At 39.8% G+C, this 26993-nt stretch overlaps 1 protein-coding gene across 12 annotated transcripts in view; it reads left to right on the top strand.

Moving 5' to 3' along the window:
• RBMS1 (RNA binding motif single stranded interacting protein 1) overlaps positions 1-26993 on the top strand; it is a 220265-nt gene that overhangs the window by 115640 nt on the left and 77632 nt on the right. For 10 of the 12 annotated variants that reach the window (XM_045033860.1, XM_023259384.2, XM_045033861.1 and 7 more), the window contains one exon: positions 11831-12006. In XM_045033860.1, coding sequence (XP_044889795.1) covers positions 11831-12006 — 176 coding nt within the window. The remainder of the gene's footprint in view (positions 1-11830; positions 12007-26993) is intronic. The other 2 variants (XM_023259385.2, XM_023259388.2) reach the window with 1 other exon arrangement.

The raw sequence follows: 26993 nt of genomic DNA, 5'->3' as shown, positions 1-26993 counted from the left end.
CCTTGGATATATGCTTTGACTTCTCTGGGTTGAGGGGTCAGATTAGATCATTGTTCCTCAATGTTATTAAAGCCAAGCTCCCTTTGATAAAAATTAAAATACTGTAAACCCCCACAACCATTTCTCAAGATTCTGTTATGCTTCCAATTGAGAATTACTAGATTGCATGATCTCTGATGTCTTCTCTCAACTCTAACATTTTGTGATCCTGAGCAGATACTGAATTGGAAATCAAAAGTTTTTATCTCTTTTAGTGAAGAGATGTAGCTTGTTCCTTCTTAAAGCCAGAAGGAGACCTTTCTAAAATCCATCCTCACACACCAAGAGCACGGTCTTGAGTCCTGCCTTGTGCACGGACATTGCCTAGAAGCCTGGTAGAAATGCACAATCCTGACCTCACCTGAAATAACTGAGTAGTGGTTCGAAAGTACATCAAGGTTTCAGAAATGCAACACAACCTTGGTTTTTTAACCTGCTAGGGGCTATATTAGTGGGGTCTCAAATTAATTTAGTAGGTCACTACCAGCATTTGTTTTTTAGGGAAATAGACGAGAAAAGAGAACATGAAGGTGCATTGACAATGGTAAAGGAAGATAACTTTCGCAAAATTTTTCTTTCATTTTTATATGGGTTCGCCTCAGGCAAAAATTTCATTTTTGAGGTGGAATTCAGGCAAAAAAAGTTTCTTTTTTTTTAAAGCCACTGTGCTTTGTATTAGAGACTAGGTATCTCAGAGACAGCAAGACAGTATATATCAGATACATCAGAGACAATGTATCTTAGAGACAACCGGCTCCTTCCTTCTGTTTACCCCCACACAGTCACATATATACACAGACATTTACATAGAGATACACAGAGAAACATAATAAAGAGCTGTTCTACACTAATTACCTACTGTGTATCAGATGTAAGCTGCAGGATTTTATCATGAGAAAGAAATGAATATTCATTAATTTTTTGAGTTAATACAACTCAAAAAAATTGTATTAACTCAAATTTTCCTGTGATGATGTTTTACTTTGGCGATATATAGATGACAACAGTGTGAGATTTCATTTTTAAAATTGTTATGAGATTTCAAATACTACTTGTGTAGTTTCCTGAAAGTACAGATAATGCTTTTTTCTCTAGGGCTGAGTTTATGAAACCCATGATGCTGCATGCTCATTCACATGGCAATTCACATCTTAAAAAAAAAAAAAAAAAAAAAGTGAATAAATTCATTGGGATTTCCTTGGGTAAGCTGACTTGTATAATTTTTCTAACTTTAATGTTCAGTTAACTTTACAATACTTTCAATAAGTATTGTTTAATGTGAAAAAGGAATATTTTAAAATGTTTCCCACCCTGAGAACTTTGCAATCTCAGCAGTACGTCTCTACTTACAAGAAATACAAACTGTACTGTACATAGATTTTTAAAAACAGCTGAAGGAAGTTGTCGATGCTGGAATCCTAACTCCATTGGGTGAGGCAGGAAATCAGAACGTTGCAGAGGTGTTCTGAACTGTCATGATAAAGGCAATGCTGCACTTCCCTTAGGAAGTTTTCTGTTTTTCAAGTTATTTTGAGTAAAAAGGAAAAGAAGAGTTTGTTCTTGTCTTTTTCACAAGGCTCTGTGTTGAGGAAGAAAACTGGTACAGATCTGAAAATTCCTCATTTGGGGCTCAGAAGGAGGGAAAAAAACCCCACCCTCCATACCTGCATTCAGAATCCAGAAGGGTAATTAATTTCACACCTGAAGTTGGGCAGGATTTTAAGTTTACCGAGTTCTAATAGCTGTTTTTTGGGGGGTATAATTTGTTTATTGTTTTGAATTTTCTTTTAAGATGGTCTTGGAGCTATTGCATGACCCTTTTCTGTAGAAGAGATTAAACAGAATTGAAATGCAACTTTTTGTACCAATGACATGTTGAGACAAAAAGATGCCGGCCCATTAACCAGCATAAAGTCTGACAGAGGTGTTATTAAAGCGATTTCAGCTGTAATATTTTCACCTTAAGAACACCCTGGTTTGGGGAACTCTGAATATTATGGCATTAAAAAAAACCAAACAAAACTGTTCCTTTAAGCTTTGGTTTAATTTTAGTATAGCTTTACATATTTATAATATTTTCTCAGAATCATGTGTGACTAAACCAGGAATCAGTGCTTGGCCTGAGCAGGGTAGGAAAAATGGCAGCCAGGTAGGTGCTTGCTGTGTCTTCCAGCTGCATGATGCAGGGTACAAGTCTTCCTTCCGGGGTCTGCCCGTTTAGCTTCCTGCTCCATTTCTCTGGCTGTTGGGCAGATGGAGCAGAGTATACAAGGGCCTGACTGGGTTCTGTTTTGATATGTCTTAGTTGGAGCAACATTACCCAACCTTCAAATTCTCAGGCTGGAAGGGAAGATGGGAATCCTGTAGTCTCACCTGTCATTTCCCAGATGAGGAACAGAGTGTGCTCCCAGATGATGTTCTAGTTACTGGCCAAGGCATGATTCGAATCCAGATATTCAGACTATTTCATCCACTCACTTTTTTTTTTTCCTTTACTATATACCTTTTCATAGAGAGGATGGGCAAGAAATTCCTCATTTTACTTTCCCCATGAGTTACCCTCTTCATTGACCATCTTTAAATTTTCTTTTCTACCTGGGACACTCTGAATAATAATAATCTGTGATATCATGTCCATATTCTCTCTCAATTTCTAGATTATTCTCCTGCCTTTCTTGTACCATCTTCCTGTCCCTTCCCCTCCCCAAACACCAGCTTGTCCTAGCATGCCCTCTCAGCCAACCAAGGTTGGTCTTTTCACTTTCACGAACAATGATCTTTCCTGTCTTTGTTTTTGTTGGTTCTTCTCCTCTCCCCACATACCCCCTTCTTTCTAGACTGCCATTTGCCACCAGTGTTCAGCCCTCTCAGCCATATCTACCCCTCTCGAAGCCCTCTTCAACCTTTCTGTCCTAGACCCTTTCATCCTCAGTCTTCCATTTGCTGAACTCTTGCTTTTGTCTTTTAGAAATTGTTCCATACCAGACCATTATATGTGAGGCAGATTGTACAGCTGGGAGCCCACCCTTAAAAGTGTTTCCTTCCTAGACACAAGAAAAGCTGCTCAACATCACTAATCATCAGAAAATACAAATCGGAACCACAAAATAGTGTCTTGCACCAGTGAGAATGGCTGGTTTCAAAAAGACAAGAAATAACCAGCGTTGGTGAGGATGTAGGGAAAAGGGAATCCTCATGCAGTATTAGTGGAAATGTAAATTGGGGCAGCCACTATGGAAAGCCATTTGGAAGTTTCTCAAAATACTAAAAATAGAAGTACCATTTGATCCAGTAATTTTGCTTCTGGATATTTACCTGAGGAAAACAAAAATGCTAACTTGCAAAGGTATATCGTGCACGCCTGTGTTTATTGCAGCAATATTTACAATAGCCAAGGTATGGAACCAAGCTCAGTGGCCATCAGTAGATGAATGGAAGAAAATGTGATACACATGTGCACACACACACACAAGAATATATTATTCAGCCTTAAAAAAGAATGAAAATTTGGCATTTGTGACAATATAGATGAACTTAGAGGATATTATGCTGAGGGAAATAAGTCAGAAAGACAAACACCATCATTTCACTTGTATGTGAAATCTAAAAAACAAAACGTATGAACAGACAGACCGAAAAACAGAAGAAAACTCATAAATGTGAAGAACAAAATGTTAGTTACCAGATCAGAGGCAGGTGGGGGATGGGTGAAACAGGTGAAGGCGATTTAAGAGGTACATACTTCCCATTATAAAGTAAATACATCGTGATGACAGATACACCATAGGGAATATAACCAGCAATCTTTTAATAACATTGTGTGGTGACATATGGTAACCTCACTTATCCTGGTGAGCATTGTATAGTGTCAAATCACTATGTTGCATACCTAAAACTAATATAGTGTTGAATGTCAACTATACCTCAATAATAAAAATTAAAAAAAATATATTATAAAAAAAGTTTTCCCTTCCTGATGAATGTATTTTCTGGTAGGGAAGTTTTGAGCTGATTGCCTAAGCTCCTCACTTACTTTCTTGTCCCTACAGTTTTCTGGTGAATAAGTTACGTCCAATGCCTCCAGTCTGTCTTAAAGACTGTTTTTTTAAGAGCAGTTTTAGGTTTACACAAAATTGCAAGGGAAGTACCCAGATTCCCTGTATACTCCTGCCCCCACAAATGTATAGCCTCCTCCATTATCAGCATCATTCACCAGAATGGTACTGTTTTTTTTCCCCAAGGGTGAATCTGCATAAACACATCAGAGTCACTCAAAGCGTTCAGAGTTTACCTTAGGGTTCACTGCTGGTGTTGTACATTCTATGGGTTTGAACAAATGTATAATGATATGTTTCCACCATTTACTATCATGTAGAAGAGTTTCATTAACGAAAAAAATCCTCTGTGCCTGTATATCCCTCTGTCCTACCAACCCCAGGCAACCACAGATCTTTTTTCTTGTCTCCATTGTTTTGCCTTTTCCAGAATGTTACATAGGGGGAACCATATAAAATGTGGCCTTTCAAATTGGCTTCTTTCCCTTAGTAATATGCATTTAAGGTTCCTGCATGTCTTTCATGGATTGATAACTCATGTCTTTTTAGCACTGAATAATGTTCCATTGCCTGGACGTACCACAGGTACATCCTTCCACTTACTGAAGGGGATCTTTATTGCTTCCACGTTTTGACAATTGTGAATAAAGCCGCTATATTTGTCTGGTGCAGGTTTTCGTGTGGGCATAAGTTTTCAACTCCTTTAGGTAAATACCAGGAAGCACAATTGCCAGATGGTATAATGAGAGTGTGTTCAGTCTTGTAAGAAGCTGTCAAACTGTCTGCAGAGTGGCTATACCATTTTGCATTTTTGCCAGCCTGTGCAAGAATTCCTGTGTCTCCATGTGCTCCCCAGCGTCTGGTGTTGTCAGTGTTCCAGATTTTTGCCATTCTAATAGCTATATGCTGGTATCTTTATATTGTTTTAATTTGCAGTTCCCTGTTAACATAAGATGTGGAGCATCTTTTCATATGCATATTTTCCATTCATATATCTTCCTTGGTAAGGTTTCTGTTAAGACCTTCACCCCACGTACTGGGTTGTTTGTTTTCTTATTGTTGAATTTTAAGAGCTCTTTATATATTTTGGGTAACAGTCCTTTATCAGATCTGTCTTTTGCAAATATTTTCTCTCATTCTGTGACTTGTCTTCTCATTCTTTGAATTTTTCTTTGCAGCACAGATGTTTTTAATTTTAATGAAATCTACCCTATCAGTTAACTTATTTCATGGAGTCTGTCTTCATATAATACCTAAAAATTGTCACTATACCTGAGGTCATCTAGGGTTTCTCCTGTTATTTTCTAGGAGCTTTACAGATTTGCATTTTAAATTTTGGAAGGGTGTAAGGTCTGTATCTAGATTCATGTTTTTGTTTTTGTTTTTTTAATGTTTGTTTACTTTGAGGGAGAGAGAGCGAGGGAGGTGCAGACAGGCTCCCAAGAAGGCTGCACTCTGTCAGTGCAGAGATGGATGCAGGGCTCCGTCTCGTGAACCATGAGATCATGAGCTGAGCCAAAATCAAGAGTTAGCCGCTTAGCGAACTGAGCCACCCAGCCATCCCTAATTTGCATGCAGACATCCCATTGCTCCAGCACCATTTGTTGAAGAGACTATCTTTTGCTCCATCATACTGCCTTTGCTCTTTTGTCAAAGATTTGTTGACTGTATTTACGGGGGTCTCATGCTGGTTTTTAGCATTCTCCCCCTTTATAAACACTGTTACAAACCCTGGAAGGAACAAATAGCACAAGAACTCTGGTGTGTTCCTTGGCCCAGAGTTCTCAGTAGGCAACTTGGGGCATCTGTGGTGTTCTTGGCAGAACCTTGGAGAGAACCAAACAACTGAGCTGATTTGCATGCTGGAACACAAACCAGATCTTTAAGAGATATTTGGATGATAAGGAAGCTAGTTTTTGTTTTGTTTTGTTTTGTTTTGTTTTGTTTTGTTTTGTTTTGTTTTGTTTTGTTTTCAATGAGATCTTGAAAGAAAATATGACCTCAGAATTCACACACCATATCTAAGGTATGTTTTCTACTGTGGATTTTCAACACCTGCCTGTTCGTTCTTCTTCTTAACCTCCTTCACAAACACCACCTCCACCCCTAAAAGCCTATCTATGCTGTTGTTGTTGTTGTTGTTGTTTTTATTTATAAGTACTTTTCTCTTTGTTTATTTTCACTTCTGCAACATGGTCTCTGTCCATTCATTCAGTCATGTTGTATACAACAGATATTTATCTTATTCAGTGCAAGTTTTAAATTTGTTTCTTTTATCTGAAGCCTAAGGAAATGATGCTTTATTCATGGACTTAGGTAAGGAGATTTCTATGCAAAGAACAGGGCTTTACATGTAAGGATCAGTTTGATTAGTGTCTTGGAGAATACTTAATTGTGAAGTATATTGGAGATTTTTATTTTTAGATTTTATTTTAATAGCTAACACAAAAACATGGCCCTCTCCTTTTTAACCATAATCCAAGAAAGAACTAGTGAATAAATCTGTTGCTCAGATTCATAGTCTTAGAGGCTACAAAGCTTGTTTTCAAAGAAGGGACACTGGCTCTAGGAAAACCAGTTTCATTAACTAATTAGCCATGTGATTTCAAGCCCTGATATCCTGGCATCAAATGGGACTAATTGATATTTGCCCTTTGGCTGTCTCTCCCACATTATGGAGAAGTAAGAGCCTGCATGTGTGAAGGGGCCCTATCGCTGTTCATTAATATAGGTGATCTTTCACATCCTGGCCTACCCGGAAGAGCATCTGCTTCCTGGCCAGTTTCTCATCTCTCACTAATTCACCTCCCACTTCTCAGCTGTGTGTACTTTCCCAGCTCCCTGTGCCAGGAACTTTATCTCTGACAGCCACTATTCCTGGCCCTCTTTGAGCCACTCAGATGTCTAAAAGGAAACGGAGAAAATACCCTAACTGGTGAAACTGGCCCATTTGGATGCTCCTCCTCCCCCTTCGATAGTTCCCTTAAATTGTTAAGTTTCTTTTATACCTTGAAAGCTTATGGAGCAGAGGAGCAGAACCAGTGTGTGGAGTTAGTGTGGTATGTAGTGTCTTTACATGGTACTCAGTTCACGTTAGGTTTGTTAACGTGCTGTTTCCTGGTGGAAAATGAGACTGTTCCATAACTTCTTTCAGCTCTCAGGAGCAACTGTAATGGTTATGCTGCTTCTGGTTTGTAGTTGATGTGTTGTTTGGGGTGGTGATGGTGGTGGTGTTGTGTGCATTCGTGAGCATGTGTGCCCAGGGGGTGGCAGGATGGAGATGGGGCTTATGGATTTTGGATCATAGCCTCTGTAAGCTATAAGGATGATAGCCTTTAAAGAAGCCTTGAAGGCAATTAAGAGGTAGATTCTAGGTTTCCCTTCAGAATGTAGTGGAGTCCCCAGGGAAGTTAGAAAATAAGGGGGAAGGGAAGATGACTGCAATTGTGAGGTTGGTGGGAGCACAATTCTTGCACAATACTAATAGCCTATTAGTATTAGGGAGGAAACGAGGCAATAGAATTATAATGTCAGATTTTCATTTTTATTATCTTTGCTGAGCAGAAATCTACAACAATGCATGATTACTAAATATTTTAGGTCACACATGGTGAGTTTTGCCTTTTTTTTGTAAACACCCTTTAGACTTTTTTATATACAGAAGAGTGTACTTAGTGTGGCATTGGAGTGGGGGTGATGTGATGGAAAGGGAAATAGATTCATTTGCTGTGTGTGTAGTTGCCACGTGCCTGTTGTTGATCATCCTGTGTGAGGGTGGGAGACCAATGGGCCTTCCTGGCGGGATGGCGGCCTCAGAGCCATCCACTCAGGAAGTCCTCCCTGATTGCTGACAAGCACTCTTCCCACTGGTGCCCACGCTCGCTCCTGCAGGGAGTGCAGTGAGGGTCTGCATGCACAGCCATTCCGCGTGTTCACCAACTTTGTTTCTCTCTCAATTTTGGCATGCAAATTAAGCCCAGGTAATGTTGCTGTGAAAACTAAATTAGTTTGTTTTCCCTGCTCTTGGATAGAGAACTTGATGGGTAGCTTGTTGACCTGATGTGAAGCAGTGAAATTAGGCCAGAGAAGGCTGAGCTAGACGGCAAGGCTCTTGTGGGATGGGTCAGCGTTTACCTGTGGTCAGCCAGCCACCCACCCGGTTCCTTAATTAGGTCCAATTTGTATAAATTAGCGACATCCAAGGGGACAGGGGATGGGGACAGAGTCCTTGTCAAATTCCAGGGAAGTTTTGGGGGTTTTGAGAGGCAAAATATAAAAAGACAACCAGTAATGAAAATGGAGTTTGGTAAAATACCATCTGTTGGTAAGCATTTTTTTTTTAATATATCTTTTTAAGTTTACTCTTTGTGTGATTGAGCACATAGCTACAGTGTCACTATTTTCAATTGATCAGAGCTCTGAAGTTGTGCTTAAAGACTTGTCAGTGTTTACATTTCAATTGCGTTTTAGTCTGGGAGTCGGAATTTAAGTCTTCCCTGGTTAAGTCTAGCTGTTCTAAAATGCTGACTCTGGTATTCAGCTGTAATGTGCTGTAGCTTTCAAAAATTTTTTTGCAGAATTCTTTTGTTAATGAAAATATAAAGTAGAATTTTAAAAACTAACCTTTTAGAAGCTGACTTTGTTAAACACACGCACACACAAGCTACCTGTGCACTCATTAAATTAATGGCACCTTTGTCTTTCTCAAAAAAAAAAGAAATATATATAATATATATATAGATATATATATATGGCCACCAGTGGTATTAGAAACTTGAATTTAATATTTTAGATTGCAGGAAGGATGGGCACAGAGAAATGAAATAATACAAATAGCACATTTAGGATATAGACGGTTCTGGTGTACCATGTAGAGTACTGTTTGAGGGCTCTGGCTTTGTTGTCTATTAGACCTGGGTTCACATTCTAGCCCTGACGTCCAACCCCTGTTGAGACTCAAGTTTCCTATTCTGCAAATAAACCCAGCTTTTTTATGTTTGAATTTTCTTTATACATGTGTCCAGTTGTCATTAGGATTTAAGTTGTTAATTTCTATGCGTTTTATAAACCTAATCTTTGATCTAAAATTTTCTACACCAGAAAATAGAACATTGGCAACCTAGAACAATTGAATGCTTCTCTCTTCCGGGTATCTTGGTCTGTCTTCAGCTAGTTCTGAGAAATAATTGATATCAGGATAACGTTTGAATTTGAACTTGTTCTGTATAAGATTCACCAGAGGGCATTCCCCCTCAGGGCACATTCAGAAACCCCCTTCTCCCAGCTGGGATCAGAGTGTTAGAAACTTTCTTCCACCACCGGACAGACTAGGGGGGAAGCAGGGAGGGACAGGCTGTATAGGCTCCACACCGACTTCCCAGAGTGAGAAAATATTACTGTAATAAATAGAGAGGCCCGTCAAAGATATATTAAATCAGCTATGTAAATTCCAAGATGTAAATTATGGTTTTGCTTCTGCCAAAAATAAATACATAAATAAAAACCTACTCCTTTCATGTCCAAATAATCTCTCACTAAATCATACCCCCAAATGTGTCTTTTACTTCTGCAAGTCCACACCTGGCACTCCACTTTCCCCCCTAGAGAAGAGGTTAGAGCCGATGCAGACTTGGCATGCAGTCCTTAAACCATCTGATGGTTCATTTGCTTCATGTTGGTGTGATGCCCCAGAGGGGTGGGGGTGAAGCGGATCCACGGCTTCTCACAGACTTGTCCAAGGCTGATCCCAGGTGACCATGTTTCATCCCCCACCAGCTGCACTGAACATACTGGGCCCTACTGTGAGTGACCGTGTGTTTTGTGGCAAGGACAGGTTCTCCGACATTGATCAAAGACGATTGAAGAAAAAATTCAGCCTTGCCTAGCTAAAAGTTCTTTGTGGAAATCAAAGGCTCAGGACAGGGAGGCAAATGTGTGTCTCACTTCCCCACACCTCTGTACTTGACTGAAGTGAGAAATAGGGGGTGCCTGGCTAATTGCAGGTAGCAGCTCGCGCAAGTTGTATCGAGTGATTTTGGAGAAGGAACACAGGCCTTTGTGTGGCACGCCTGGGAGATGTGAGGTGCCACCTGAGGCAGAGCAAGGGACAGGCTTACTCTTTGTTTTACTTCTAGAAAGCAGAGTCTTTATCCCCTAGAGAAAAACCAGAGATGAGAGAAAAGGATGGGAGTTCAACTGCTTCTTACGGGCATAACTCAAATACATTTGATAGGATATGATCTCGGGTATGTTTTTTCTTGGGTTAAGCAGCATGGATATTCCCAGTTCAAGTTCAGCCTTCATTTGTACACTGACTATTGTTAACCCTTCTTGCTGTTGTCCTTCTAAAAGAGAATCGCTTGAGATTAAGCGGTGTTTGGACTTCATAAAAATCTTGGCAAGGCCCCTGGGCAGTGAGAAGAAAAAAAAAATACATAGTATGGGAATGAAGAAACGGTTACATGTGTAGATTAATGAGGACACCGGTGTATGGGATATTGTGGAGTTAGGACAGTCATGGCAGAAACTCGGTGCAGAGCCAGATACCTGTAGTGAACAGGTGAGATTGCCGACAAGGTAGCAAGGTGACATTCATCGCAAGGAGTCTTCTGCTTTCCAACTTTCCAAAGGGGGATTTAATCGTGTCTTAGAGGTGTGCCTAAAATTTTTGTTTGTGGTTGTAAAAATCAAGCTGTAAGATTTGAAAATATTTTTAATATCTAGGGACTAATTTTATATTTTCAAACTGTTACTCAGTATAAGTAAAGTCCTTAGGTTAGTCTATTTATTATTTAGATGTGAGGTGACAAAATTCCTCTCCGGGTCTGAAACTGCTGAGCATTTGCTTTGAGGACACTTCGGGGTGTGCTCACTGCCGTCTCAGACTGAACCATTTAACTTCCTCAAAAGTCATGTGTGTGGCACAGGGGCAGAGAAGTGTGGTGTCTTTCGATTGGTTGACAGAGAATTATCTGGTGCGAGTGGTTTCAGACAGTCTTCCTAGGTGCCTACTGACTGTGAAACCACACTGAGCCCTAGGTTCAGGCTTTACCCAAGTTCTGTTCCTTGCTGCGCGACTTGGGAAGATTTCCAGCTACCACACCGTTCTCACAGGGGTTAAATTTCACAGGCTTAGCCAGAGCGAAAGGCAGCATGCCTGTGAATCTTAATCCAAATGTCTCAGTGGAGCTGTGTGCCAGACTTAGAATGAGGTGCAGGCTTCCTTATTTCAGCATTGTGATTGAACTCAAACTTTCTTACACTCGAAGAGTCATCTTTTTCCCCCAAGAGTCTTAATAAAATTATCGGCAACTTTCAATCAAATGTTATTCAGAATTTGAAAACCTTTTCAAAAGTCTAGTGATTTCTGAATTACTAGAAAATTACGGTACAGTAAAATGATTATTATCATATAACTTCATGCAAGTTAATTTAGAGTCTCAGTAGATGTGTTCCTTAAAATGTGTGAATACGTTAATCTTACATAAATTTAGTCCTATTCAAGGGACACATGGAGAACATTCTACTGAATAAAATTCTACAATTCATTGCATGTTGAAGGAGAGGGCTTTTTGTGTAGAATGGACAGACTTTTTTAAGGTGTAAATTAAAATATATGTATTAAAGTCGCTTAAGATGATCTGTATGTGTATTCTGTTGCGGAGCTCTTATAGCCTCTGAATGGTGCTAAATACCTTGCAGCTAGTGTTCTCACACTCCTCATCTTTGTTTCTCAGCAGTCTCTGGTCCCAGCCCACCCCATGGCCCCTCCCAGCCCCAGCACCACCAGCAGTAATAACAACAGCAGCAGTAGCAGCAACTCAGGATGGGACCAGCTAAGCAAAACGAACCTCTATATCCGGGGACTGCCTCCCAACACCACGGACCAGGACCTGGTGAAGCTGTGCCAGCCGTAAGTACCGGTTACTCTTGGTTGTTTTTAGCTGATAGATATTTCTTTTATCCTTTATCGTATTCTAAAGTGACATTGTGTTAAATTGTGTTAAAGGAGAGGTTTAGTACAAGTGTAAATCCTCATTATCGGCAAAATGACAGTTTCCAAGTTCTAAGTCTTTGGACACAGCATTAACATCAGCAAAATGCCTGTGTCACAAAATAAATTGGAACACCTTCGCAGTAGAATTGGACTTCATTGGCATATGAGAAGTAAAATGAGAATTTTTTTCAAAACGTATGGCTGGATCCTTTTTAGGACTGCTCATTTTTTGAGGAAGCATCTGTGGAGGCCGGTCTATCCCATAACAAGAGAAACTTCAGCTGTTACTGTTTGTCGGGAAGGTAGTTACCATCTAACTGTATCTTAAGCGTGTGTAAGAGTTAATTTTGGCCAGGAAATAATAGTGTGTTCTCACTAGCACCTGCAGCTTTGTGGTCTGGGTTGTTCACCCTTATCTCTTTGGGAATTCTTGCTTCCAGAATTCCAATTTCCCTTCTCGCTGCCACCCTTTCTGAGTCTTGTGAAGAAATGTGTTCGTGTGCATGAAGTTCCGAAGTAAATATGCATTATATGCTAATGTGGTCGATGAACAGAATATAAATATGTTGCTTTGCTGCAAATTACGTTAACTCACTAAGTAAGAAAGCGCTAATTTAAATCAAGGAGCCAGAAGCAGTATACAGAGTGCAGGGATCATTGTGTAAAGACTAATCACTTTGAGCTATAAAAGCCTACACAAACAACATCTTTTATTTACCCAAAGACAGTAATGTCCCCTTACAAAAAAGGAGTTTTACATAACTGCGGAAGAAAATGTCCACTTGAGAATGGTTTCTGTTCCCTGAAAAACATTCCCATTTCTAAACATCTGATTAATGGCATCTCATTTCTGTTGTCTTGGGTAAAATACAGATATATTACTTATCATTTTAAGAAAAAAAAAATGTTTCAGAACTTGAGCAGTATTTCCAAACTGGAACTAAAAGTAACATCTGGCCTTCCATAAGGAGGTGGTGGTGGTTTTGCTTTGTTTTGTTTTTAGAGAGGAGGGTGGGGTGGTGGGTGGTAGTTCTTCAGGGTCTGGAGGGTTTCTCTAAGGCCACCACTCCCAGCACCCTCCCTGTGCCTTTCCTGGGTTACCCTTTTGATCAGCCTTCTTGGACTTTGACTGAAGCCCTTTGCTTTAGGGGCAGTGAAATCATGAAATAATGTCCTGTGCTAGGGACTCCTCCGAAGGCCAGTCCAGCCCGTGGGGTTTGTCATTCCTGGCCAGAGTCAGAGGGAACTTGGCCAGGCGTGCCCTGCCCCATTGCAGCTGTTCGAGACCACAAATAGGCCTTTTGCTATCTTGTCTGCTGCTCGTCTTTACTGGCGTCTTCTTATGCTTTTGCAGCATAATTACAGGTAGATAGAGCGCCATAAAGTCTAAGGAGCTAAAAATATAACTGGAGGAAACAAAAGAATGAAGTTAGCCCTCCAGTTCTTGAGGTATAAGAGGAGAGAGGACTTCAAAAGACAAATAGTTCCTCAGCCAGTTTTGAATCATGTAAGGTGAGTTTTAATATCAAGGACACAGAGGTTAAATAACCATAAAATAATAGAGGAATGCCATGTTTTATGCACAGTAAGTATGTACTTGAAAAATTAGGCCAGTAATTTTTTTTAATTGAGTCAAATCATATTCCAAATGCAGTAGAAGATCATTTTCTCACTTTTCCTAGACAATTCACTCCTTTTTTTTGTTCTTGGTCTCTTTAACGTGTGTGAATTATCTTAATGTGGTTCACTCTCTTCGCTATTATCAATAACAGCAATAAACATTTGCCACTGTCACTCCTTCCTGTTATCGGCAAAACCCCTGGTTTGATACTTAACTCTGATGATAGTGCTCCTGATATGTTTTATACAGAGGCAAGACATACATACGCCAGTATCTGCTGAGAGCTTCATTCCATTTACCACAGAGCCTCTGAAAAGTACCAGTTTGACTTGCTGACGATTTTGTGTCTTAGAATGTAGAGAGAGAAAAAAGGGCATTCCTGTTCTGGATTTAATTGTTTCCAATAAAGAATACTAGTTGGTGACATGGAAGTGACTCATCCTATGGGAAAAGTGACTCATCCACAGCCTAAAAAACCCAGTGGACATAATTAGAGATTTTTTAGAAAGTAGGTATCAAAACTTCTCAGAAAAGATGGGTGTAAATTCATAAGTCTAAAAATGAAAAAATGTTTTAGAATTAAAAATTTAGCACTATATTTATAAATTGACCCTAAGGGATGAACTGCAGGAGGGGCAACAATTGAAACAAGTAACTTGGGGGGCTTATTTTAGGGTATTATCCAACAGAAAGATGGGAAAAGATATCTAAGAATGTTTGTAGTAGTGACCTAGTTCCATACAAACAATGCACAAGTCTAAGACAAGAATGATATAAGGGCTGTGAGAACAGGAGAGGAAAGCAAAAAATATTTTTAAAAAGCTATGTTTGGAGTCGAATATCTACATGCTATGTTAGAAGAAACGAGAGTAAGAAAGCAGCCTCACCCTAGTCAGAGAGAGACTCCTGACCCTGGAAAGTATAGATCACCATGGTTAGGGTCACGGGACAGGGCTCAGACTGGAGGGAACTGGTTACGGATGGAGATCTGCATCAAGAACCAGGCGGAGATGTGCCTGGCCATAGTGGTAAGGCGATAGGGGTTGAAAGTAGATACATTTTCCAGGAGTACTAAATGAGAAAAGCAGACCAGGTAACTTCTAAATTGTGGCAGGTGTGTAGGAAATCTGGTTGGAGCCTCGTGACTATTGCAGGCTGCTGCAACTTTGCTTCTGTTTCTGAAAGGTTATCTGCTCGGAAAGTACATCAGCACAGTTAACAAGCAAGCTTAGGAAATGGAATGATCTGAGTAACAGAAGGGATTAATCTATTACCCCGTGACCTTCAGACGGTCTTAATTCCCTCCCTTCTCTAACATCCAGCCAAACAAATACTTTGCCTGACTTTGTTACCATTTTATTTCTCTCATTCAGACTTCTCAGGTGATTTTTCGAGACAGATGGGCTGAGGGCTCTTGTCGCTTCCACTTTCTTGCCACCTTAACCCTTTGCATTTTGCCTTCACGTTCTCAAAGGAAACTGCACCGGCATCTTCTATCTATCTTATTTTCTCTGGCTCTTTTCTACCCTTGTCCACTTCTCCTCAACTTTTTGCTCTTTTGATTTTACTTTTTGGCTCATTCTTCTATAGCCTCATCTTCTTGTAAGGCCACTATTTTCTACACATTTTACACTCTCATATTATCACCTCAGATTCAACACTATCTCCTTCCTCTCCAAGCTATCACATTTCTAAATTTACTCTTCTCAACTTGAAGCTTTGGAGCAGTGGTGACTATTTCCCATTACCCTTTCAGTCACCAAGTCCTGCAGATTCTATGACCTTTCTTCTTCCTTCTCACTGCCAGAAGAATTAAATGTTTTCTTCCCTCCCCCCCACCCCCACATTGTGACAAGTGAGAATGATTTGCTCCTGCTGCTGCCTCACCTCAGGGGCCTCCCCGTTTCCCTTTTTTGATTCTTCAAGGCTAAGTCCAAGCCCATCCTGCCTCCTTCATGCTTGGACCATACTGAACTCTCCTTATTTCCTTTTATGTGTCACTTCCTCACAGTCAGCCATCTTTATACTGTTCTGTTCTCCAAGAGCCTGTTCCACTGTTGAGCAGTGTATCTATGATAGATATGATGCTGACAGTGTATCTTTTTTTTAAAGATTTTATTCATTTATTTTTGTAAGTAAACTCTCTACCCAACATGGGACTTGAACTTATGACCCTGAGATCAACAGTCACATGCTCTACCAGCTGAGCCAGCCGTGTACCCCAGTGTGTCATCTTCATAGATTTCTCACCTGTGTTATAAAATCATGGAGGTCAGCATGGCAAGTGTTTGGTACCCTAGAGTTCCCAACCACAGTGGTAGGCAAGTACCTAATTCTCAGTTAGGAGCCAGTAAAATGGGTCAAATATGGCTTATATCACGAAGTTGTGATTAGGATTAAATCAAGTAATTTGAGGAATGGAGCTGGTCTGCTGCCTAGAACACAGTCGTCATTGAACAAATATTAGTCTCCCTCATGCCCATGTCTTTATTCCTCACAACCCTAACTAGTAGAATAAACTTAAATTGTATGTAATCCTACATTTAAAGCTAAGGGTGGAAAAAAAAAAAAGCGACAAACAGCTTTTCTGATCCTGAAGTCTGCAAAAGCCAGGGTAGTGGGTTATGTTAACATAGTTAACATAACTGCCCGCCTCCTTCTTGAGGCTCTTTTTTTTTGACACTTAAAAAAGACTGGTTTCGGTTTCATGATTTATTTCTTGACTTAATAATGACTATAGCATGTAAAATTTTCCATTGTGTCCAAACTATCTTTTTTTAAGATTTAGAAACAGTATTTGTATGTAAGCTTTGGTATAGTTCTTCCTGGTTTGCAGCAGGAATAGATGTGTGAGTCTCTGTTGGCTGTGGCTAGGTAGCTTAGAGGTTACTATGGTATGACATCTCATGAAAAGGTCTGGATAACTCAGTGTATCCACAACTTATTTTGAAGGAGAAAGAGTCTATTGATACTAAAACAAAAGAGGAGGTATTGGGGTGCCTGGATGGCTCAGTCAGGTAAGCATCAGATTTCGGCTTAGGTCATGGTCCCATGGTTCGTGGGTTCAAACCCAACTTTGGGTTCTGTGCTGACAGCTCGGAGCCTGGAGTTTGCTTCAGATTCTGTGTCTCCTTCTCTCTCTGCCCCTCCCCTACTCATGCTCTTTCCCTCAAAAATAAACAAACATTAAAAAAATGATAAAGCAGCCTTGCAAATAAAGGCAAATATACTATTAAAAAAAAAAAAAAACGAACAAATGAACAAAAAACCAAAAGATATTTCCACTCCTCTTATGTATCCTTTCTTTCATTCCCAAACCAATCTTGGTCAGCCATTATTTTTGTCCTTTCTTTCAATAGATATCTAATGCATGTCAAAGTGCAATAAAACATGATTTCAGTGTAAATGTGAAATTAAGTCTAACTTACAATATTATAGCCTGTTACTAATTAAAAGGAAATGTTGTTTTTAATGTCATCCATGTCCCTGGTTGTAATACCCAATACTTTTTATTTCCCGTCCCTTTGTTTTCTGTTTTCTGCAAGTTTGCCGTATTTTTTTTCAAATATAACTTTTACAAAGGCAAAACAGAGAAGCAAGATGGTCTACAAAGGTAGACATAAACAACCAACCCTAATGAAAACAGAACAAAGTCAATGTTGTAATGAGTGCGGTGTTCTGTGAGAAGTCAGAGGAAGGCTTTGTTCACCTTACTGCCAGGGCATTGGGGTTGCTTTCAGGTAGAAGGCGTCTCGACTTTAAAGGACAGGGAAGATTTCATGCAGCGTGGAATAATAGGTCCTCCAGGCCTCAGAAAGAGCCCAAGAGGTGGGACAGCACTTGGGTGTTTAAGAGAGCACTGGGGCGCCTGGGTGGCTCAGTCGGTTGAGCTTCCGACTTCAGCTCAGGTCATGATCTCACCGTCTGTGAGTTCGAGCCGCGCGTCAGGCTCAGTGCTGACAGCTCAGAGCCCGGAGCTTGCTTTGGATTCTGTCTCCCTCTCTCTCTAACCCTCCCCTGCTCATGCTCTGTCTCTCTCTCTCTCAAAATAATAAAACATTAAAAAAAAGTTTAAAAAAGAGCACAATGTGTAGCTGTCATTCAACAATTACTAGTTGGCAAGGCTTCTGGTGACCAGAGTGGAGAGTGTGGGTAAAGACAAAAATGGGGCTGGAAGTACAGGTTGGGGGCATATTGTTAGACCTTGAGTAATAGGCTAAAAAGTTTGGTGTTTATTCTTCAATTACAAAGTGCATGTAATGGAAGAGAAGCATAATCCAGTGAGTTGTTTTGTTTTTTCCCTCTCTCAGAATTATAATTCTACCAGAAGTAGAAAGGTTGGCTTGTCGGAGGAGACTCTTATAGGTGAGAGATGATGCAACCCTGACTTAGGGCAGTGGTAGGAAATGAGAAGAGGAGAAGGTACTGGAACTGCATAGGAGATAGGAATATCGGGACTTGAGCATGATTAAAAATGACTGTAAGCTTTTAGCTCTGAATAAAGGGAAAACTTGAGTTGTATTAAGTGAGAGAAAAAGCACAGGAAAAAAAACTCGGGCAACTATCAGGAAAATGGGCAACTTGAAACTTTTATGTTATTTCCCTATACATCTTTATCTCTGTAACTCTAGATTTTTTTTTAGAAATCTATCTGCTAAAGGTGTTTTTCCTCTACAAATGGAGTAATCATCCCTTTAATCCAAAATGATTAGGTTACTTTTAGTGTAAAAACTAAAAGCGACTCATTCTGTGATGAATATTAATCAACTTTTACCCAATAATGTTACCTTTGGTCTTTACTCTGAAAGTAACAACGGGCCTGCTAGATCTAATACCCTGAAATCCCAGGTAAATATGAAATCTTCTGAAATTTACAGAAATGACATGAAATGAGAAGGACCCTAAATTCAAAACAATGATCCTGTGATGAAGTAGGAAAAATCATTCCATCCAAAAGAGAGCTGGTTCTCACTTCCACATTGAGGAGAGACTGTTGAGCCAGGTGATCCAAGGTCATTCAGGTATTCCCAAATGACTCAGTCCAAGAAGCCTGAACATACCGAGTTACTGCATTTTTTAAGAGAAGAAACGCTCACACGGTGCACTCTCTCTCTCTGTCTCTCCCTCTCTCTTCCTCTCTGTACCTCTCTCTCCCTCTGTCTCCACATATGGATTCTATACTGGAATATTCCGATAGCTATACAGACATGAAAGACCCAGACCAAAGGTTTTATTGCCTACATTAAGCATCATTCTAAAGTCAGGCGTGTGAGTCTCCCAAACGCAGAGCTCTTGATGTAGGGCTAAATTAGAAGCTGATACAAGGAGATGATCTCTCTTTAATGTATAATTTACTCTTTAAGTGTTGTCTTCCAAGCAAGTTGAAGTAGTGTCTTAGTGATTGTGGTGGTGTTTTATGTAATTCACACACACTGAGAATGAAAGACGAACAGATCATTTTTTGTTTGGTATTGTCTATCTCAGACAATTGAGATTTGGACCTGTTGAACTGTATTGTATTCGTTGAGCTGTATTGTATTCCAAAGCCATCTGAATTTTTAGTATTTTTTTAATTGCATTTTGCAAGAGTACTGAAAACTGTTATCTAGCAAATTTTTATTTCTCGTTCCTTTGAAAGACGAACGAAAAAGAAAAGTCAACAGAAACAAAGCAGTAGAAAAATACTTGTTCTCTCATTTAGTGCGTCTTTTTAAAAAACAGACAAACAAAAAAACCTTTTCTTTATTCACTGGCACACTTTTTAAAGTAAAATCTTCCCAAAAAGTGAAATTGAGTTATGATGATAGAAAATGCATGCCACTTTTGTTTTTATTACTATTGTATAACTTCTTGACCATATACAGATTTTATTTGTATTATGAGTAACAGAATTTCTTTTAAGTTTTAAATGTTTTTGTGCTATAAAGCAGCTAATTTTTATCCTCTCAAGGGTTCTTTCTTGGTCTAGAAGATTCTTTTTTTTAAACTTTTTTTTTTTTTTACGTTTATTTATTTTTGAGACAGAGAGAGACAGAGCATGAACGGGGGAGGGTCAGAGAGAGGGAGACACAGAATCTGAAACAGGCTTCAGGCTCGGAGCTGTCAGCACAGAGCCTGATGCGGGGCTCGAACTCACGGACCACAAGATCATGACCTGAGCCGAAGTCGGCCGCTTAACCGACTGAGCCACGCAGGCGCCCCTAAAAGATTCTTAAAACATAAAATACCAATAGCAATAGTTTCAGGGACTTGGCATTTTTCTATTATTGCTAGCGTAGTAGGATGTCACGTAATGAATAACTCAATGAGGACTTACGCTGAGGAACTTGGGCATTTTGATGAAAAGTGTGATCTAAGATGTGAAGTTTTCAGACTTTGTCTCGTCCTTTTAAAGGCATCCCAAATTACTTAGTCAAAATGTTGCATTACTAATTGTAATCTAAGTCTCTCTTTATGGTCAAAATTCCCGTAAGGTTCTGTGTACTCAAAGAGCAAAACACGATGTATTGGAGACTGAGCCAAATTTCATATTTGTGATCTTTTTTTCTAAAAACAGCAGTCAAAACAGATTTGAGAGTTTCAGACCAACAGTGTATTTAACTGAATCATCTCCGTCTTCATTCATCTCTTGGTTTTCTTGTTCAGCATGTTAACTGTTTGATTTCCTTTCATGGTATGAAAGAATTCTGGCATGCACAGTAGATCTTTGACATACCAAGACATAGTCTGAAGACTTGGAAATCCCAGAATTTCACAAAAATAATTTCAGCATAAAAAAAAATTCCACACAGGTACCTACTTTCTAGTAGAGATCCATGTCTTTCTTAGACCTCTCTTAGCTCTCCCTTCACTTTCATCATTAGAACTATCAGTTGGTTTTTATTGGGTGGTGGAAAATTTTCAGAAATTAACACAGTATTTAATCCCTTCTCGAGAGTTACTGCTACACAATTAGAACAAAAATCTTGAAATATGGACTGTGGGTGATAGACTACATGACTCACTTCCCTCTGCCTAACCCCTCCATGATTCAAATACACACTGCAGCAAAATTAAAACTAACTATAGGTAAGAGACTTGCAGTTTCATTGTCATGAGTACATGAAACTGCAGATGCTAATTATTGCCAAGTACCTACTGTATGCATATGTTTGATATTTCGGCAGAAAATCTCAGTGATGTCTGTTCAAATTTATCTCCAGTGTAACATTGGCTTGGTAAGCATGAATCTTTAAAGATTTAACCAATCCTCCTTATTGCCAATTGACATTTTTCTTTAGGATTTCTTTTTGTTATTCCTACACATGACTAAAAGCCGTTCTCCCCTGCATTGCCCAAATACTGCGCAAGCTGTCGGCACACCTATTTTAATATTAGTTTTAGCATCTAATTGGGAAGCCAGCACTGAAGATAATGGCCATAACCACAATAATTTTTAAAAGAACAACCACTCCTTCTCTCTGTGAGCAGATGGAATTTGCTTTATGTTCATTCCATGTTCCTTTATAGGAACCTTAGAGTTCTGTAGCAGTAGGCTGGGGTGTTTAAACATTATATGAAAGTGACGATAGTATCATTGGGAATAAAAGCCTCTAAAACCTTGATTTGGCATTTGTGCTTAGTTTGACTTAGAATTTCTTTATTGGGTTACCACGGATCTTAGAAATTTATAACCTCTTTCTTCACTTTTCCTCATCTTCATTCCACAAATGTCCATGAAAAAAACCCTGTACAGTGTGTAAACACCTGAATGATGCCAGCAGCCAATCAGATGCGTGCTTACTGTGTGCCAGTAACTATGCCAAGTAGTTTGATTATTTAATTGTAAGAACAACTCTCTGAGCAGTAGTAGTATTCTTGTTTTAAAGATGAAGTCGAAAGAGGGTTCTTTCTCTTATGACTCAGGAGTACGGTGGATTTTGGTGGAGCCATGGCTTGCGCTCAGACAATCTCACTCCAGAGCCCATCCTCTGAACCGCTGTGTGCCCTCCCTCCCCAGATACGCTCTAAAGGCCAGTTCATCATCTCCATCCTCCCTCCCTTAGCATCCATGTTCCTCTGTTTACCACAGGCTACAAAAAGGGCTCCCTTTTCCAGAACCCTAAAAGAGACACACAGCTGTGATAGTTGTAGTAAGATTTTGTTCAAAAAAAAATCAGCTTTCCTTAAGTCCACATGAATAGCCAAGAGGGTCAAAGTTCAAAGTAAAGGCAGAGGAGGAATAGTGGAGGAATTCGTTTTTAGAGGAGAAATTCGTTTTTCTTGAAATCTAACCAAGTAATCTGTTTTTTTATTTTTTTTATTTAAAAAAAAATTTTTTTTTCAACGTTTATTTATTTTTGGGACAGAGAGAGACAGAGCATGAATGGGGGAGGGGCAGAGAGAGAGGGAGACACAGAATCGGAAACAGGCTCCAGGCTCCGAGCCATCAGCCCAGAGCCCGACGCGGGGCTCGAACTCACGGACCGCGAGATCGTGACCTGGCTGAAGTCGGACGCTTAACCGACTGCGCCACCCAGGCGCCCCCCAAGTAATCTGTTTTAGTGTAGCTAGCTGTACAAAATTCAGCTCCTGGTTAGTGAAGAGTGTGCAGCTCCCCCAAGATCACACAGCACAGAGGAGGTATGTAATTTGTCATCTGCTTGATGCCTGGGGTTAGCGCACGTACAGAAAGAAACATTCTTTTAGGGACCACTGTCTGACAAATCCAAACAACATTGTTTTAGATAATAATGGACACAACATAGTGTTATAGTTTTGCTACAAGTATAAACCTCTTTCAAACATAAGACCAAGCTTGTGAGGAGAAATTAAACAATTGGAAGTGAGTGGGAAATTCCATTATTTATTAAGCATCATGCTTTTGGTTTTGCTAGATGTGCCCAAGGCATATTTCTGGCCCTCAAGGAGGTTCTTGTCTCACATAGAAAATAAACTTCACACATCATATGGGCCAGAATGTGATGTGTCATGAGAGAGAGAAGAAAGTGCTACAGAAATTATAAAATAGGGAGTGACTGCATGTGGTTTGGGGCATCAGGAAAAGCTTGGCATTTGATCAGGGTGGGAATGAGCAGCTCAGACTCAGGTTTAAAGCCAGAACTAGCCTGGCTGCCTGCCTTTTTTTCACTAGGACCGTACGGTGGGGGGTTTTAATGCCAGAGGAAGGCTTGTACCTCACTGGGAAGGTAGGGGATACATGCCACCTTAGGATTTGCCCTTGATGGAATGTAAAACTGGGAGTGGCTCCAAGGAGGAAGATGATTCAAAGCTGAGTGTAAGATTTTGAGTGTAGGAAACTGGGAGTTTGGTACCATTGCAGATAAGGGGATCAGGAGAAAGAGCTTATTTTTATTCTTGCCTGGAAATTCTCATCCACTCACAGGAAGCTTTTCAGATTGAGTGCCCATTTGCTTTATGAGTTTGTGTGCTTTTGGTGTGGTTATTAAATGGAAATAAATAGTGCATCAGTTCCAAACTAGTGAATCTTCAGTGCAGAAGAGATACTAGTGATTAAACATGTTTATTCATCAGTGGAATCGAGTATAATAGAAACTTTCAATTGATACAGCCTTCATGGTCAACAATAAGGTCTATATATTCCTGCAACATGTAACTGTTTTCTTAAATTTTTCTAGTTGAGTATTAGGGGCTTAAACTTTTTAAAAGGTTGCTTTTTGTTTGATAACGTGCTTTGCCATGCCCTTGATAGGATCATGTGGTTTCATGTTGGAGACTTTAAAGATGAGATTTTTTAAGAGAGATGTGGACTGAGTAGGAGGAGAAGAGGCTGAGTTTCCTTAAATGGGGCATCTAGAATTAGTGAGGAAGTACACTCATAACACAAACAAACCTGACCAAGTTCATGGCTCTGCCAATGGACATGGGCTCTTTCTCCTGGCTGTCTTTGTACTCACTGACCTGGCTAGCCCAGGTTTAAGCTTCTCTAAATTGCCTATGAGACCGGCATCACTTGTCTGCTTTATTTTCTCTTTGTGCCATAGCTTCTTCCTGCCTCTATTAAGTGTCAAATGTGAGAGAACCTTTATGAGAAACCATTTGAGTATCCACATTTACACGCGTAGTTTCAGACTTCCAACTTTGCAAAAAGGCCAGTCTCTGATAACATAAGGACTGTTTCTTTAAAGATGAAGCGAAGAGGCAATCATTTGTGATCCTGGAAACAAATTATGCTGCCAGCCCATTTGGATAGGAGCACAGATCCTTTCCAGGGGTTTTTTCCAAAATGTTTCATCGTCACCCCCAAATCTAAGCCATAAATTATGAAATATTATTGTTGTGGCCCCTTTATAGGCATAGCTTTTGCTCCAATAGTTCATCTACTTAAATGGCCCTGTGTAAGTCATTCCTGCTTAGCTGGCTAGCTAACATTTTGTTTCTTCAGTTTTTCCTACTATCCCTTTATTCATTATCTTTTTTTGTTTGATACAATGCAGTTAGCTATTAAAGGCCATTTAATTTTGAGTCAGATTGAGACAAAAAAATTTGAGCGTTTATTTAATTAAAAATTTTATTTATTTATTTATTTATTTATTTATTTATTTATTTATTTAATCAATCTCCAGTCTGAATCACAGAACTTTACATCTCCTCTAGTCAAGGCTGTTAACAAGGAGTGCTCACCAGAATTAAAAATTGCATGCCCAGGCTCTTCAGGAGATTCTGAGTCAGAAGATTCGGAGAAATAGATTCTGAGAAATAGAGAGAGGCAGTGTAACGTACAATTATACTGAAGAGCACAGGTTCTGGAGCCTTCCGCCTGGCTCTGCAACTTCCTTAGGCAGATTTCTCAACCTCTGTGTGCCCCAGTTTCCTCACGTACAAAATCAGGATACTAAGACCAGGTTCGTGTGGGGACTAAATGGGTTAATGCATGTGCACTGCTCAGAACATACCCTGGCATGTATTAATGTTACTGCCAACTCCTAGAAATTTCTGATATTCAGTCCCAGTTAAGAGCCTCTGTTTTAGTCTCTTCATGTTAAAATTGAGAAAACTGAGGCTCAGAGAAGATTAAGTGACTTTCTTTGAGTCAAAATTAGGTGGTGGCGGTCCTAGGATAAATCCCATTGGCTCCTGAAACACCCACCCATCCTGATTGCCTCTTTTCATGAACGAATGTAAACTCTACCTTCAACTCTGTCCTTACTCATGAGTAGGAAATATCTGTACTTCACTGTCTTGCCAAAGAAGTTAACTTTAACCTCTCCACTGCCAGCTCTTGTCAAAAGCTATTGGAAGAAATTAGATTTATGAAGGATTGCCTAAAGGATTTGTGGTTCTTTTTTGCATCACCGAGCTTCCCAACCTCGTCATGGCGCACAAGAAAAGAGTAATGTTTGTATTCAATTCTATTAGGATTAGGTCAGATTAGATTAATATATCATCCATTGGTGAGGCTGCTCGTCTGTCCTCTGGAATGATAGGCCTCACCCAGTCTCCAGGGACTGATGGGTCACTATCTCCACATCTGTAATAGAACTGCTCCAGCAAGGGAAGTTTAGACATTTTTCTTTAGTAGGAAAGCCCCTTAGTCAAATGAAATCTTTAACAGTAAAAATGTTTCAAACTAATGGGTTTTTTTTTTAAGTATATATTTTGTAAATACAGAATTGTAACGTTTATAAAATGGACCAGGGAAAACAATGAGGCAGTTTTGATGAACTCAAAAATTTGAGATTGAGACTTCGGGTTGACAGTTGCAGAAAAGCATTCTGTTAACCTAACATACTTCATTTATTTCTATGTTCCATTTTAGTTGTACAGCATTCAGGAAAATGCTTACTTATACCCATAAGCAGTTGCACAGGTGACAGTTTCTTAACAGTGCATTTTATCTCAGTACCCTCTTGAATTAATTTGATCCAGAAGCTAGAGAGAACTAGAAATGTTTTGTTTCTATGTTGAATCCCTAATACAGCTATTCAAATGTGTCATGATAGACCGAAAAGTCCAACCAGGAGCACCTAAAACTTAGAGTCAGTACCAGTCGTAGTGACGTCACTTCATCCTGAGTCAACATGGTAGGCAGCTTTATTATACAATTGGCTGTTAGGTCATGGTGAGGGTGTATGCCAACTAGTTGTACCTGCTCTTGGTCTGTCATTTGTTTGAGCGTGATGTGTGTGTAGGTTGCTTGTATAATTTTATATGAATGGGCATGCGCAGACTTGAGTTTCCAGAATGCCAATGCAGAGTTATAGCTTTCCTAATCAGTGATTCATTTTGAAGAAGCTCAAATGTACACAAAGAGATGGCAGGAGACACATTGACCCAGCGTCTCCATTTGGAGCGACTTAACGTGAAGGCTGTTACCTGTGTTTTAAAGTTGTTGTGCCGCACATCTGCTTGCATTTCCTGTTTGGTTTTTTTCAGCGCTAAGATAATAAAATTCAAATGGAAAATTGGTGGAACTCCTAAAGCATCTCTTCAAGAGCCTAACTTGATAGTCACTGTTCCAGGGAGTGTGAATTTTATCCCTAGATACAACAGAGTCATCAGGGAGAGTAAGCAATACATGAACCACATAGCTATTTGCCCTTGCAGAATCGCACACAGGCACTGGGGAATCTCAGACTCCAGGTGCTCTTCTGACCGAGCATTGCTAGGGGGTAGTAGCCCTTAGGAAGACCCCAGGAGGAAGTTCCTTCTGGCCCTCAGGCTGGGACAAAGGGAACTTCTCCTAAGTCCTGGGCTTGCTTTTATTCTAGTGAGCATTCAGTTTCATAATTATTGTATTTCCTTCTTAATTTTGACTCCTGTTCCTAGTAGTAGTCCTGAGCCAGATTTACATCCCCTGTTGGCAGTTGGCAGGGGACTCGCCTGTGTAACACTCTACTCCTGGCTTTTTTTTCCCCTTCACCTTGAGCTCTCCATATCCATTTCTGTCTTGTAGTGTTGCTTATATTTTCGCCAGCAGTCTCAAACTTCTTTTGGAAAGAGGCAGAAATAAATGCTTCTCGTGCTGTCTCTTTGACTACCCCTTTTAAAATCACAGCATGTGGAATGTTGCTCGGTCTTCTGTTGTCAGTTTGTACAGCAATCATTCTTGTCAGAGTGGCTCATTTGAGGTTGATGATATTTTAAAATATCTAATGGCATTTCCATTGTAAAGGAAAATCTAGTCCCTTCTCTTTGTGTCCCTATAAAGACAGTAGTTCCTCAGCTGTCATTAAACACTAAAATCGGCAAATACGCAAAATCATGATTTTCAGCAACTCAGCTTGATGGACATCTTTTGAAAAAGGAAGGGTTTTGTTTT

Source organism: Felis catus, chromosome C1 (genome assembly GCF_018350175.1).
Source record: "Felis catus isolate Fca126 chromosome C1, F.catus_Fca126_mat1.0, whole genome shotgun sequence".
Lineage (NCBI taxonomy): Eukaryota > Metazoa > Chordata > Mammalia > Carnivora > Felidae > Felis > Felis catus.
The sequence above is the reverse complement of the archived record's forward strand: the minus strand, read 5'-3'. Positions and strand labels throughout refer to the sequence as shown.